Source organism: Empidonax traillii, unplaced genomic scaffold, assembly GCF_003031625.1.
Source record: "Empidonax traillii isolate 1590-97213 ecotype Southwest subspecies unplaced genomic scaffold, ASM303162v1 scaffold433:size1479616, whole genome shotgun sequence".
Classification (NCBI taxonomy): domain Eukaryota; kingdom Metazoa; phylum Chordata; class Aves; order Passeriformes; family Tyrannidae; genus Empidonax; species Empidonax traillii.
In genome coordinates, this window is record NW_020955626.1 from 1,009,023 (window position 1) to 1,021,054 (window position 12,032).

Sequence of the window (12,032 nt, forward strand, 5' to 3'; positions counted from 1 at the left end):
TACCTGTAATTTGGGGAAAGCAGGAGGACTTTAGCTTTTTTTTTTTTTTCCCTGAAGTGCATTTTTCCCCTCTCAGACAGCGGCAGCTCCAGCATAGATTTTATTGCTGGCATTTAGAAGAGTAAATGCTCCCTGACACACAGGATGGGAAAGGTTTCTCCCCCAGGGAACAGAACACAGAGACTGATTAAGCGACCAGCAGGTATTTAAGAACATAAAAAATAGTGGCAGATCAGGGCTGCAGCTCTCACTGAACAGGAGCCGGCTCAGGAACAGAGCTCACCTGCTGATTTCCAGCAGGGAATAGCACTGGTGAAGAATAAATCCTTAAGCTTGGGATTTTTACACACTTTTTAATAGCAAGAAGGTTGAACAGTAATCACCACTTGCTCCTCCAGAGGTGTGAATCAGGGGAGGCTCCTGTTGGTTTTGTGCTCCTGCTGAATCCAGAGCTGGTGGTCAGTGTTCCACTCCCCTCTCAAATCCTTCTGCAGAGATTAAATAGCAGCTGATAGTTTGGAGGAGCCACCTGATTTCAAGAAATTAGTTAACAAAATATATCAAGTGACTGGATTGGTTTAACTTTATAAGGACAAAAAGGAGCAGGTTAAGGTGGCCAAAGCTACACATCAGTCCAGCAAAGTGAGGGCCAGAGAGCCCAGGTTTGCTCTCAGTCCTGTGCTCGTGACCCACGTACCACGCTGTTCCTTCATGGTGGTTCACAGGACTGGGGAGGGTAGCAGGAGCATATGCAGAAATAAGAAATAACTGGGATTTCTGTTCTTTAAAGAGCAACAGAAATGTCCACAGGAGCACCCAACATTTCAGAAACAACAAGAAAGAATAAATAGATGAAAAAACCACTGAAATAACTCATGTAAGAACTGCAGAAATGTAAGTTTCTGTCTCTTAAACACATAAGATGACCATTTTATCTTGTACTGATGGCAAAGACAAAGCCTTTGTTTTGTACAAAAATTAGAAAATATATATTTAAAAATAATTTGAAATTTATTTAGACTTTTAAACTTGTAATCTGTAGGAGCAGGAGCATTATCAAATAATAACCATTATTTTTGAAGTGGTTAGCTACAAAGCATTTTAAAATTAAGAAAGAGTAGTTCAATGCCAAGTTTATAGAAACATGATATTTTTCAAGGAAATCCCAACATCTAAAGATAACTAAAATCATGCTACAACTCATTTCAGTTGTGTTTGACTAGGGCATCATTCTACCACTGAATAAGCTAAATGACAACTGCTTCTAGGAGTTATTGAAATTATACATCCCCCTATCAAATCTCAGACTGTTGAATCAGAGGAGCAAAACAAAAATTAACTACGAGGGTATCTATCACACAGTCACACGAACTCTTTTCAAAGCAGTCTCATCCTCAAAAAAACCCACAAACATCTTTCTGCAGCTCAGGACAGCCTTGGGACATCTCACTACAGTGAGGAGCTGTGGGTCACACAGTGTTCCTACACGGTCCTTTAGTCTTCATCTTCATTTGTGCCGCAGAGAAAAAGCAACGGGCTTGGCTTTGAAGGCACCTCCAAGAAACTTCCCTTCCCGACAGAATCTTCCGAAAACCTGTCAGGTTTGGGTACAGGGTTTCCTTCTTGTTCCTGTGAAACGCAGCTTGCAGTAGCCAATCCTCCAGGCTGCTCTGAAAGCCTCATTGCAGAGTGCATTTGCATTTCTAATTCCTCTATCAGTTTCCCGGGAAGGGACGCAGATTGCAAAGGAACCTTTGGCGTTTCCTCACCGACCCCCAGCGCCGAGGTGCCTGTGCCCTGCCTCAGTCCATCACAGGCAATAACTGGAGCTGTCCTCTCCTCCTCAAGTGCGCCTTGGAAGGAATTTATTTCCCCATCTTCACTGGTCGAGGACTCTCGCTCATCTGAATCAGAGCCTTCTGTCTCAGATGATGAAGTGCTGCTTGATTCTTCAGAGTCGCTCATCTCCGACTCCGAGGGAAGCAGCTGTTGCTTGGAAACTGTGCCAGCAGCTTTCAACGCATCCTCTTCCTCCTGTACCAGCACTGCTGCTGCTTCCAGCTCCTCCAGTTCCAGCCCCAGGTGGGACTTGGTGAGCGTGGTTTGCTGCAAGGACTCGGAGAGTGCAGCCAACTTTTTTGACCTTCAACAAAGAACAAGATGTGTTACTGAACTTTTACAAACAGAACTTTCCCGTTCGGTAACGAGAACGCAAATCTTAAAACATTTCTACCGTCTGCTTGGTGTGCAGAACAGCTTCTTCAGTCCTGATTGTAAAAGCAGATGCTACAGGAGGGGGGAAAAAATAAAAAGTACTCATAATTTTATGATTATTTGGGGTAACTTTGCCCACAAGGTTAGGCAGTATCCCACGGAAAGTCTTTGTGATGCTTTCAGAAAAGATACCGTTGCTTTGGTGCTTCAGCAGTGCACAGTGAGGTAGAACACAGCTCAGAACAAACCTTTCCAGGATTGCAGCACATGTGGCTGGCTGCACTAGGTTTATATGCAGCAAAATCACTTTGGTTCACTGCCCTTGTAGATACGTCTGTTAAAAGTGTATGAACCAGCAGCACATGATCAGGGCCATCTCAGTGATCCATTCTCCTCTCCCAGCCAGCCTGGTGCGACCATTATCACAGGAAATGCTCAGTACTCTGTAGATGTGCTTTTTCCCTTTCCCTTGGAATTCAGCTGAACTGTAATTCCACAGGAGTCACAGGACCATTTAGATCAACACCTCTAATAAAGCAGACACACCACACCAGCTTCCAATCCTTGGTGCAGCCCCATCCGTTCCCTTGAGTGTTTGGAAGTCAGCACGTGCTTTCCCAGAGAAGGGCATCACAGATTTACAAACACAGGCCAAAAAAACTAAGAGAGCGCCTCGAAATGGAGGGTGGTGAGGGCAGAGGGGGAAATGGGTATAAAATAACAAACATACATCCTGTTTCTTGTTGTTAAAGAGTTTTTGCCTCAGACTATCAATCAGCTTTTCACCACTTCCTGCAGCAGCAGGTCTGCCATAAATCCTGCAGTAACTGACTGGGTTTCATTTCCTCTGCCAAAGCTGCAAACCTGCAAGGCATGACACACTGACACTGGAGCAAGGAGCTGGGGATGTAATACATGACTCCTGCGAGGCAAAAGTTAAAGTGCTTGTACTCTCAGTTGAATGGTTTTAAAGATCTTTATATTCTATTTCCCAGGGGGCATAATTACTCAGTATAACGTGGAAGCTTCCATATTTTTTTTTTCCTCCTAAAGGAATTGTATTTATAAGTGGGGGAAGGGAAATTCAGTGCAGCTTCTTACACACTTTACAGACAGTGCAACATTTAAAAGCTGATCTTGGAACAGAACGTAACAAACTTCCTTAGTTCAATCCACAGACTAGAAAACTAAAAAATAAGTTTCCCAAAAGTGAAGCAACTGAAAACAATTTATATTTCTACAATTTTTAAAATATAAAGCTAAAAATTAAATATAACATCATCCTAGCAGCCTCTACTACAAAGTCAGATACCAAATTTTTAAAATCTGCTTACTTAACTTTATTCTGATGTTTTCTTCTTGGCAATTTACTTCCATTTTATTTTTGTCAAGATCTTGATTTTTTTCCTTGAAAAGTTATGGAGAGCTTGAAAAATTGCCAACCTAATGGGGAACAAAGAAAGCATTCTCCCTGCTCCATCATTAAAAGAAAAAAAAAAAAAAGGGAAAAGAAGCCAAGTAAGAAGCCAAGTGATACACTGAGAGGTTCATGGAGCCTTGCAGGTAGGTGGGAACAGAACAACTGGCTTGCAGGGGAATCTGCTTCCTGAGCACATGGGTGAGAAGCTGATTTATACCCCAAGTCACCAGAGTTTATATCCCTTTCAGAAAGCATTTGGCTTTGCTTTTGAAACAGTCTCCTTCCTCCCTTCCAGCTCTGTGTCTGTGTCCCCTTCCCCTGTGAGAGCTGTCGGGAACACGAAGGTGCAGCCCCTCTCCCTGTCCTGCTCCCTGAGTGCCCACAGCAACAGGAGCTGCCAGAGCTGAATGAGCCCTGGCACAGACAACACTGGTTTGTCCCAGCTTTATATGTGGCTCCCTTTAGTTTCATTGACAGCCACAAACAACTAACTCACAGCACACCCTCTGGCACAGTTTCCTCTGGTGGAACACCTTCAGCTCCCACTGCCTCAGTCTCACCCACCTGTTTCACTGCTGCCATCACAGAATGAAAACCACATTTCAAAGTCCTATTTCTCCTCACATTTCTATCATGTCTGTCAATTTGTTTCCCAATTCTCTATGTATTTTTGGGGGCTTTTTCCTATTTCTGCTGTTCTGATTTCCCATGCATTTTTTCCCTCCTTGATATACTCAGTCCTTAAAATCCCCTCCTCCTCTTTCACTATTCTGTTATAATGCAGTTTATAGATATAGAAACATATCCCATAACTGCATCAAGTGTTGAGGATGTGTATGACATCATGCGCTTTTTTGACATTAATAAATACTTCACTGGGCTCCAGATTACTTAATGCCAAATGTCAGGGAAGAAAAGCACAGTGATATATTCATTTGGCTCAACACACATGATGTTACTAAATTCCTTGTGGTCCTACTGACAGATAAATGAATGGTCTCTCTAAAGCAATAACTGGGTTTTTTAGCTCTTGGACACATCAGGTATCTGTCTCTTCGTATTGCAGGGGTGTCAGACTGGAAAACCCTTATAGGTCCCTTCCAACCCAAAATATTCTGTGATTCTATGAAAAAGTCTCTTTTCAGTTCCTCAGATTTCTCAATAGGCCAAATGTTTCTTCCCAACTTTCACTCTGGTCCCTGAGTCTCTATCAGAAAAAAAAAAAAAAAAAGACAATCTGCACAGCTCGACTTTTTAATAGGAGAGACAAACTCAAGCTGTCACCTCTTGGCAAATTTATACATAAAAGCAGAAAATTCCACTCCCCAACTTTCCAATCTTCTATTAAATGAAGGGGGGGGAAAAAAAAGAGCACTTCAAGAAGAGGCTGAGGGTTTTTTCCCCTCCCCCTGTGCAAGGGACTAAGAGAATTCCAATTAGCTATCAGTTCATCTACTTTAAGGCAATTATCTAATTTGAAGGAGAACTGAGTTTCAGCAGAAAAGGTGGGAGCATTCCCTGGACAAAAAACAAGGCAAACAGCCTAAAACTCAGAGGATGGCAATGCTTTCAATGGGAGACCACAGGGTCCCTGAACTAATGATTTCCCAAGCTGAAAGATAAGCAAAAATGAGATCTCGTGTCGTAGAGACTTGCAGTAAACAGGTCCTGCTGTTTCCAAAATCTTTCGAGTAGTGTTTGAGAGATTAGACAGCAAATACTTTAATTTTTCAAGTATGATTAATGGAATCCATGATTACTTTAAGACATGCTCATTCAGTATGCACATTTGTGGTAATGATATCTTATTATTATGGTAATGGTGTTCTTACATAAACATGCATAATAGGTTTTAAAGGTGCTACACATGATAATTATTAGTTATCACCATGTCAGTTGCTTAAGGAAAATGTTTAATTACAGGTTAAACTGATCAGATGCATGTTTTGTTTAATGTATAGCTTTGAGGAACAGATAACAGAGGCATCTCGGGGCTTGTCCGTGTAAGTCTGGAATTAAAATTCCAAGACAGAACTAAAGTAATCCTTGCCTAAGCACTAGAGAGTTTCTTCAGGTGCTAGAAGAAGAAAAAAATAAACCTTGTTCTACAGATCTTAGATTATAAAAGAGTGAAACTGGGCTGAAAAGAACAAAGAATGAAAGGAGATTTAGCAAATAAAGGGAGATGGAGAAAACAAGGAGGGGGAAAAGAAAGGAGGATTATGGCAACAGGAAAGGGAAATCATTACAGATTTACAGCAAAGGCCTCCTGTGGGAGCATGAGGAGAGGTGATGGAGATGGGACTGCCTGCAGGGCTGAGAGGTGGGAGGAGAGCAGGACACGTCTCCAGGTAAAGATGAACACTCCTGTGAGCTCCAGGTCTGCCACAGAGAGCACTGGGATCTGAAGAATCAAGATAGCTGTTGTCTCCAGAACACAGAGTTATGAGAAACAGGTCTCACAGAACACATACATTAGGGATTTGATTGTTTCCAAGGAAGATTTAACATAAGCTAGAATGAAAATCAAGTCAACCTAGTCACTGAGAGTAAAAATAAATGCAGGACTTGGGCGGGGGGACACATCCAGCCACAAAATCCTCTAATTTTTTGCAAATGCTAAAATAAAAATAAGTAATTATGCTTCTGTGTATTATGTCCATCAGTCAGAAATGACGGTACGAAAGGAAAAGTTTTAAAGAAAGTGTTAATGGGCCAGACCTTTCCATCTGCCAGGTACTTGCCTCACACCCAATTCTCTTGCTTTAGCAGTTCAAAAAACCCCAAACAACTCAAAGAGAACTTGACTAAATGAAAACCAGCGTTCTGTATGATGATGGCACTGCACACCATCATGGCAAGGGAATTACACATCTAAAAATCTGCAGAGTATTTGCCAACATGGGAGTAAATGTTGATGCCCAGAGAGGTTGTAGACTCCTCATCCCTGGAAGTGTTCAGGTCCAGGCTGGATGGGGCTCTGAGCAACCTGGTCTGGTGAAAGGTGTCCCTGTCCAAGGCAGGTGGGTGGAACAAGATATCTTTAAGGCCCTTTCTAATCCAAACCATTCTGTGAGTTTATGAAATAGTCACAGTGGCAGCACAGCCTGCAAAGCCGGAATCAGTCACATTTTGCTGTGGAATGAGAAGTGACTTCCCTTGCACAGGCACAAGCTCCAGCTTGCTTTTGTTTTTGTAAACAATAGAAGGATTATTTCTACTGCCTCATCAATTTGGCTTTGCATTTCACAGATGTATACAAACATCCACTGTGCTGAGTACACAGTGTAAACAAGGTGTAAGACACAGCAAAATGCAACAGAATTTCTTTGTTATCTGCCCTGGCTCAGTCACAGCCAAGTGACAGCACTCGGAGCTGCCACAGCAGATGGAGCTGTTCCTGCCCGAGCACAGCAGGGGAGGAGCAAAGCACGGGAACCTGAGGATCACAAGCACTGACAGCAGCTTTGCTTACCAGCCTGGTGTCTGAATGTGACCTAACTGGTCCTGGAACCGGGCTGGAACCCAGGTCATCTCAGAACTAACCCCAGCCTGGATGCACGATGCTGTTCCCATGGGGTCAGGGCCTGTGTTAGGCTGGGAATCAGCCCTGCACTCACTCCAGCACTGCTCTGACTCGGCTCCACGGGGCTGATGAGCCGTTTTAAGTGTAAAACACTTTACATTAATTATCTTTAAGCCTCGCAGGCAAGATAAACAGGTCTCAAAAGAAGCAGCAGATCCTTCAAGTGCAGACGTGCCTTTGGAGCGATGCAGGTTCCACCAAATACGAAAATGGGCCTGTCTCCCTGCCAAGCTCTGGTCCCTTGGTAGCCCTGCAGTTCCTTGGGATGCATTCAAACACAAACTAGCAGCGTGCTGTGCCAGTCAGCAGGGCTGACAGATACAGAAAGGGCACTTATTTAACTTATCTCCCCTCAGCAGGAGCTCTGGACACGCAGGATCCATATAACAGTTAAGCTGTTGCATTAGGCAAAAGATTTTCTGCCTGCTGGATCACAAGATATTCCCAGAGCCTTAATTGTATATGGTTAATGTATGAGAAGTTACCAAGTTTAAGAAGAAAGCATCAGGCTCTATTTACATTACCTTTGTCCACAAGGCCTGGCAAAACTCACTTAGGAAGGTTTCACAGACACTCTCATTCTTGGATAAAACAGATAAGTTACCAATGCAACCAGCCAAGAGTATCCCCACGTTAAACGTGCTCCAAATTACGTACCTGGCAGCACTGCTTACAATTTCCCACAATTATTCATTTAGCCAGAGGCACTGAGAGAATTAAGACAATCCCAGAGTTAAAACTATCTCAGACATCACCAGATATTATCCCAAAGTAGAGCCTCAGCAGTTCAGATACAGAGGACGTGCAAATTTACTATCTGGAAGATATTGAAATGTCAGTTAAGCTGTTAGGAATAATGGAATTCCCTGCCTTGCCACCAGACTGGCTGAGGACAGGCTGCAATAGGACATAACTGATGTTTCTGCATGGTCTGTCACCGCTGAACAAAAGGGCACCTGCAAAGGGCCAGACCCTCCACACCCTTCGGATCATCTTATTTTCCTCCTGCCCCGAGTGGCTCTTGCTGGATTCCATCCATCACTGTCTTCCAGCCCAAGCCTCATCTGCCCAGACAAAAGGGGTATGAAGGGACATTGTTCAACATTCAGTCTCCTGATAATGCCAAATGAACTTCCCGCAGGAACTCTGTCATGATCTTGATGGAAATTAATATCCCCCTGGCAGTAAATCTCCAGCTTAAGGTCTCTTGAAGCAGAAGGTTCAACAAGGTACAGCCAAACGGGACAGCAGAAGACAACAAAGTAAGCTCATACAAGAATGATCCAACTAGTCTTATGTATAATCAAGAAGGAAATAAATTGCTCTAAAATTCACATGCAGTTTGTGTCTAGTCCTGCACAGCTACTTGAGCAACCAAACTGGTGATCTCTGGGGAAAATGTGTCTCCTGAAGCTGATAACTGAGCTCACTCTGCTAAGCAACACCATAAGCCACTAGACCAGCATATTCTGAGAGCCAGGAGTGGAGGATAAATGGGGGAGACACACATGATCCTGAGTGGCTGTAACAGAACTTAAATTTCAGGGGTTTAGCTCAACAGCAGAATGATTCCTTCAGAAAGGCAACTAATAATGACAAACATCCCTCCACACCTGACATACAATTTCAAGCAGCCTGAAAGAAAAAAAAAAATAAATACAATGATTGAATTCTTATGATACAGAATTGACAGGCAATTTGATTTTAATAAAATATTCAAGACATAAAACAGTCGAGGTTTGATCAACCCTGACTGGTAAGACATGGAAGCGATAACGATGATGGTGTTGAATGCAAAAGCAGAATTCATTAATGCAGAAACAGCTCAAGTCAAGAGGCACAAAAAAAAAAAAAAAAAAAAAAAAAAAAAAAAAAAAAAAAAAAAAAAAAAAAAAAAAAAAAAAAAAAAAAAAAAAAAAAAAAAAAAAAAAAAAGGCACAAACGGTCGAACAACGAGATTCAATCACAAAAAAAAAAAATCTCCCAGTTCAGGAGAAGAATCCTTACAAATTCAGCTGCAATAATGAGAAACTCATCCCACTAAACACACCATCATCCATTTGCCCAAACTATGCTTTAGAAGTCATGGGTTACAAAAGAACATGAGACTCAGAGTCTGCCTGGAGACAAGAGATTAAGGCTCGATTACACCTTTTAGCGTGTGTTTTATGGGAGATGCCATATTTCACCAGTTTTTATTTCACTTCCAAGGTTATTTGTAACGAGTGCTTCAGTCACACACTAGTCAGAGACCTCCAACAATAGTGAAATAGCTTTGAAAAAGCAAACTCAGAAGCAGCGACCAAAATTACTCCAAATGAAGTTCTGAAAGAAATTCTGAGTAGAAAGCAGTGCTGGAAAATGTGAATAAATAGTGCCAACCACTTTGCCTATCCATGCACACTGTTGTAGTACAGACTGTGGTAACAACTCTAACTTTACACTGTTTTTACTGCTCAGCACTTTTGCACACATCTTTACCCCAGCTCCCCCACAAGCCTGGGGAATCTATCCACACATTTTATTTCCCAGCTCTGGGAACATAACTATTCTCTACAGGGAAACACGGCTAAAACAAAGCATAACAATAATACCATGAAGTTTAAGGACTGATCTGAAAAATACAGCACCTGAACCACAGGGCAACCCTTTCACTGCAAAAAAAGGCCTTAATTCAGAAGAACAAATAATATTCTTTGATAACTATAAGAAAGATGAACATGCAACACCTATTAAATCCCTTCCCAGCCTTTATTAGCTGGTTAGTTCATCATGACCCTACCTGGCTTATGAGATCTGAAGGGATCACAGAAGGGGTTGTACAATTAACAGCCAGAGAGACAAATACAAACACCACCATTCAACAGTTTCATGTGCTTAGTTTATTATATATTTTTATAGTAAGAGGCAGAAGCAATAAATAACTCCATTAAAATCTCATTAGCTCTGATCAATGACTACAGAAGATAACAGAAGAACAAAGCTGAATTTAATGTGTTGCTAAAGGAGAAACAGAAAATTTTCTTCAAGACTCAGGTAAAATTGACCTAAGCTTTAACTAATCTTCTACCTTACCAGCAGCAAAAGAAAGACAGATGAGTGTAAACACACCAGCAATAACACATTTGTTCACATGAATTAGTCCTGGAGTAACCACTGTTTTCTTAGGAAAGAAAGAAACCATCTCCCCCAAAGTCCATTCAAATTCTGCACTTCATTATGAAAAGCAGCTGCTGAACTAAAAGCTGCTCAATCCGTGCAAGATATTTTATGCAATTGCAGGTAAGAATTCATGCTTTCTATTTTTCAAGATGATGGATTCTGATTTTTAGCCTAAATAACTTCGGTTTAAACAATTACCCTCTACATGTCCATCCTGTTAACTTTTTCCTTTCTAAGTACTCCTGGAAACATTAGGCAACTTCATCAAATTGAAGAGCAGCCCAGAATTTAAAGGAGATCTTTAAATTCCTACATATTTCATGAAAATAAGCAGAGATATAAATAATGAGCCTCGTGAGAAAAGGCTGGCAGGACGCAGCCCTCATGTCTTGACTTGGTAGGAGGCCACGGCACGCACGCCCCAGCCAGCTGATCCATGCTAATTCCAGCTGTGGAGATGCCTGCTGCAAGTGTCAAGGGATGGAAGAGACAACAGCACAAGGCTTGGGGTGGGAAGTTTATAGAATCGGTTTTTTTTTTTTTTTTTTTATTCCTTCTCTTGTAGACACCACATAAAGCAGAGAGTGAAAAAGCGCTCCCTGCACACCGAACCTTCATCGAAACACGGGGAAACCACGGTGGGAAAAAAGGGAGCACTGGGTTCAAAGAGAAGTCTGGAAAATACATCTCCCTCTAAGCAAGATGCCACCACTTCAGATGGATTGGATGGGAAGGAGCAGAGAGGCAGCATGAACAGACCACTCTGGACAAGAGAAAACCCTCCCTTCTCTTCAGGTGACAGAAAGCAGCCCTGCACCGTAAACAACGGCTGATGGGGAGGATCCAGTGGGTTTGAGGGGAACAGAAAGTGCTTTAATCTTGAAATTCCGGCTTTCAAAGGGCATTACGTGGATCCTGAAGCTAAGAGAGTGATGTACTTACAGTGCAATCCAACTGGCAGTCTTGTAAACATGAACTGCTATCTACACAGCTTAAAGTATTACAGTTCGTTAACCATAAATCAAATATAAAACACAGCACCATCGTTTCAATTTAAGTGACTTCTTTTATGTTAATAAGTCTGAATGTTTCAAGTGACTTTCCTCCATATTTATTCAGAAATTCCACAGTGCTTCCTTCATAATGAATCTAAATACTGCATGAGCTGAACTTCACATTTATAAATATTTAAAAAAAAAGATGAACCTTTCCAATATAACATCTTACTTTCATTACTTGGTCTTTTTGATAAGTTGAAACCAAACAGATCATGGATTATAAAAGAAATCAAGTACAGCTTACTTATGTAGATGATATTACGAAAATATTCATAAGAGAAAACAGACTTGGAATTAATATTGGACTATAAAAAGAAAGTGAACAGTATTTATAAGTTTTAAAAACAGTTTAATGGATCTTTGTTGCCAAAATAGCTCCAGTAAGTTGCAGCCAGTCCAAACATCTAACAATGGCACAGCTTCCAAAGTTATATATGATAAACACAAATAATGAAAGATGAATAGATAACTCACCACAAAACAGATGCAGAGAAAGAAAGAGATTTTATGATGTGATAGTAATATTGGCTGCATTGCAGAAATGGAACACTGACAGTTGTTCTACATTAGCTCCATCTCCCTCAAATTTCTG

At 41.5% G+C, this 12,032-nt stretch overlaps 1 protein-coding gene across 5 annotated transcripts in view; it reads right to left on the reverse strand.

Annotated features, from left to right (window-relative positions):
• Positions 1–327: 327 nt before the first annotated feature.
• The window catches only part of SHQ1 (SHQ1, H/ACA ribonucleoprotein assembly factor), a 51,802-nt gene continuing 40,097 nt past the window's right edge, over positions 328–12,032 (reverse strand). For all 5 annotated transcript variants that reach the window (XM_027894582.1, XM_027894583.1, XM_027894584.1 and 2 more), the window contains exons 12-13: positions 1,069–2,143; positions 328–1,036 (exon numbers count right to left, since the gene is read on the reverse strand). In XM_027894582.1, coding sequence (XP_027750383.1) covers positions 1,495–2,143 — 649 coding nt within the window. In that variant the 3' untranslated portion in view covers positions 328–1,036; positions 1,069–1,494. The remainder of the gene's footprint in view (positions 1,037–1,068; positions 2,144–12,032) is intronic.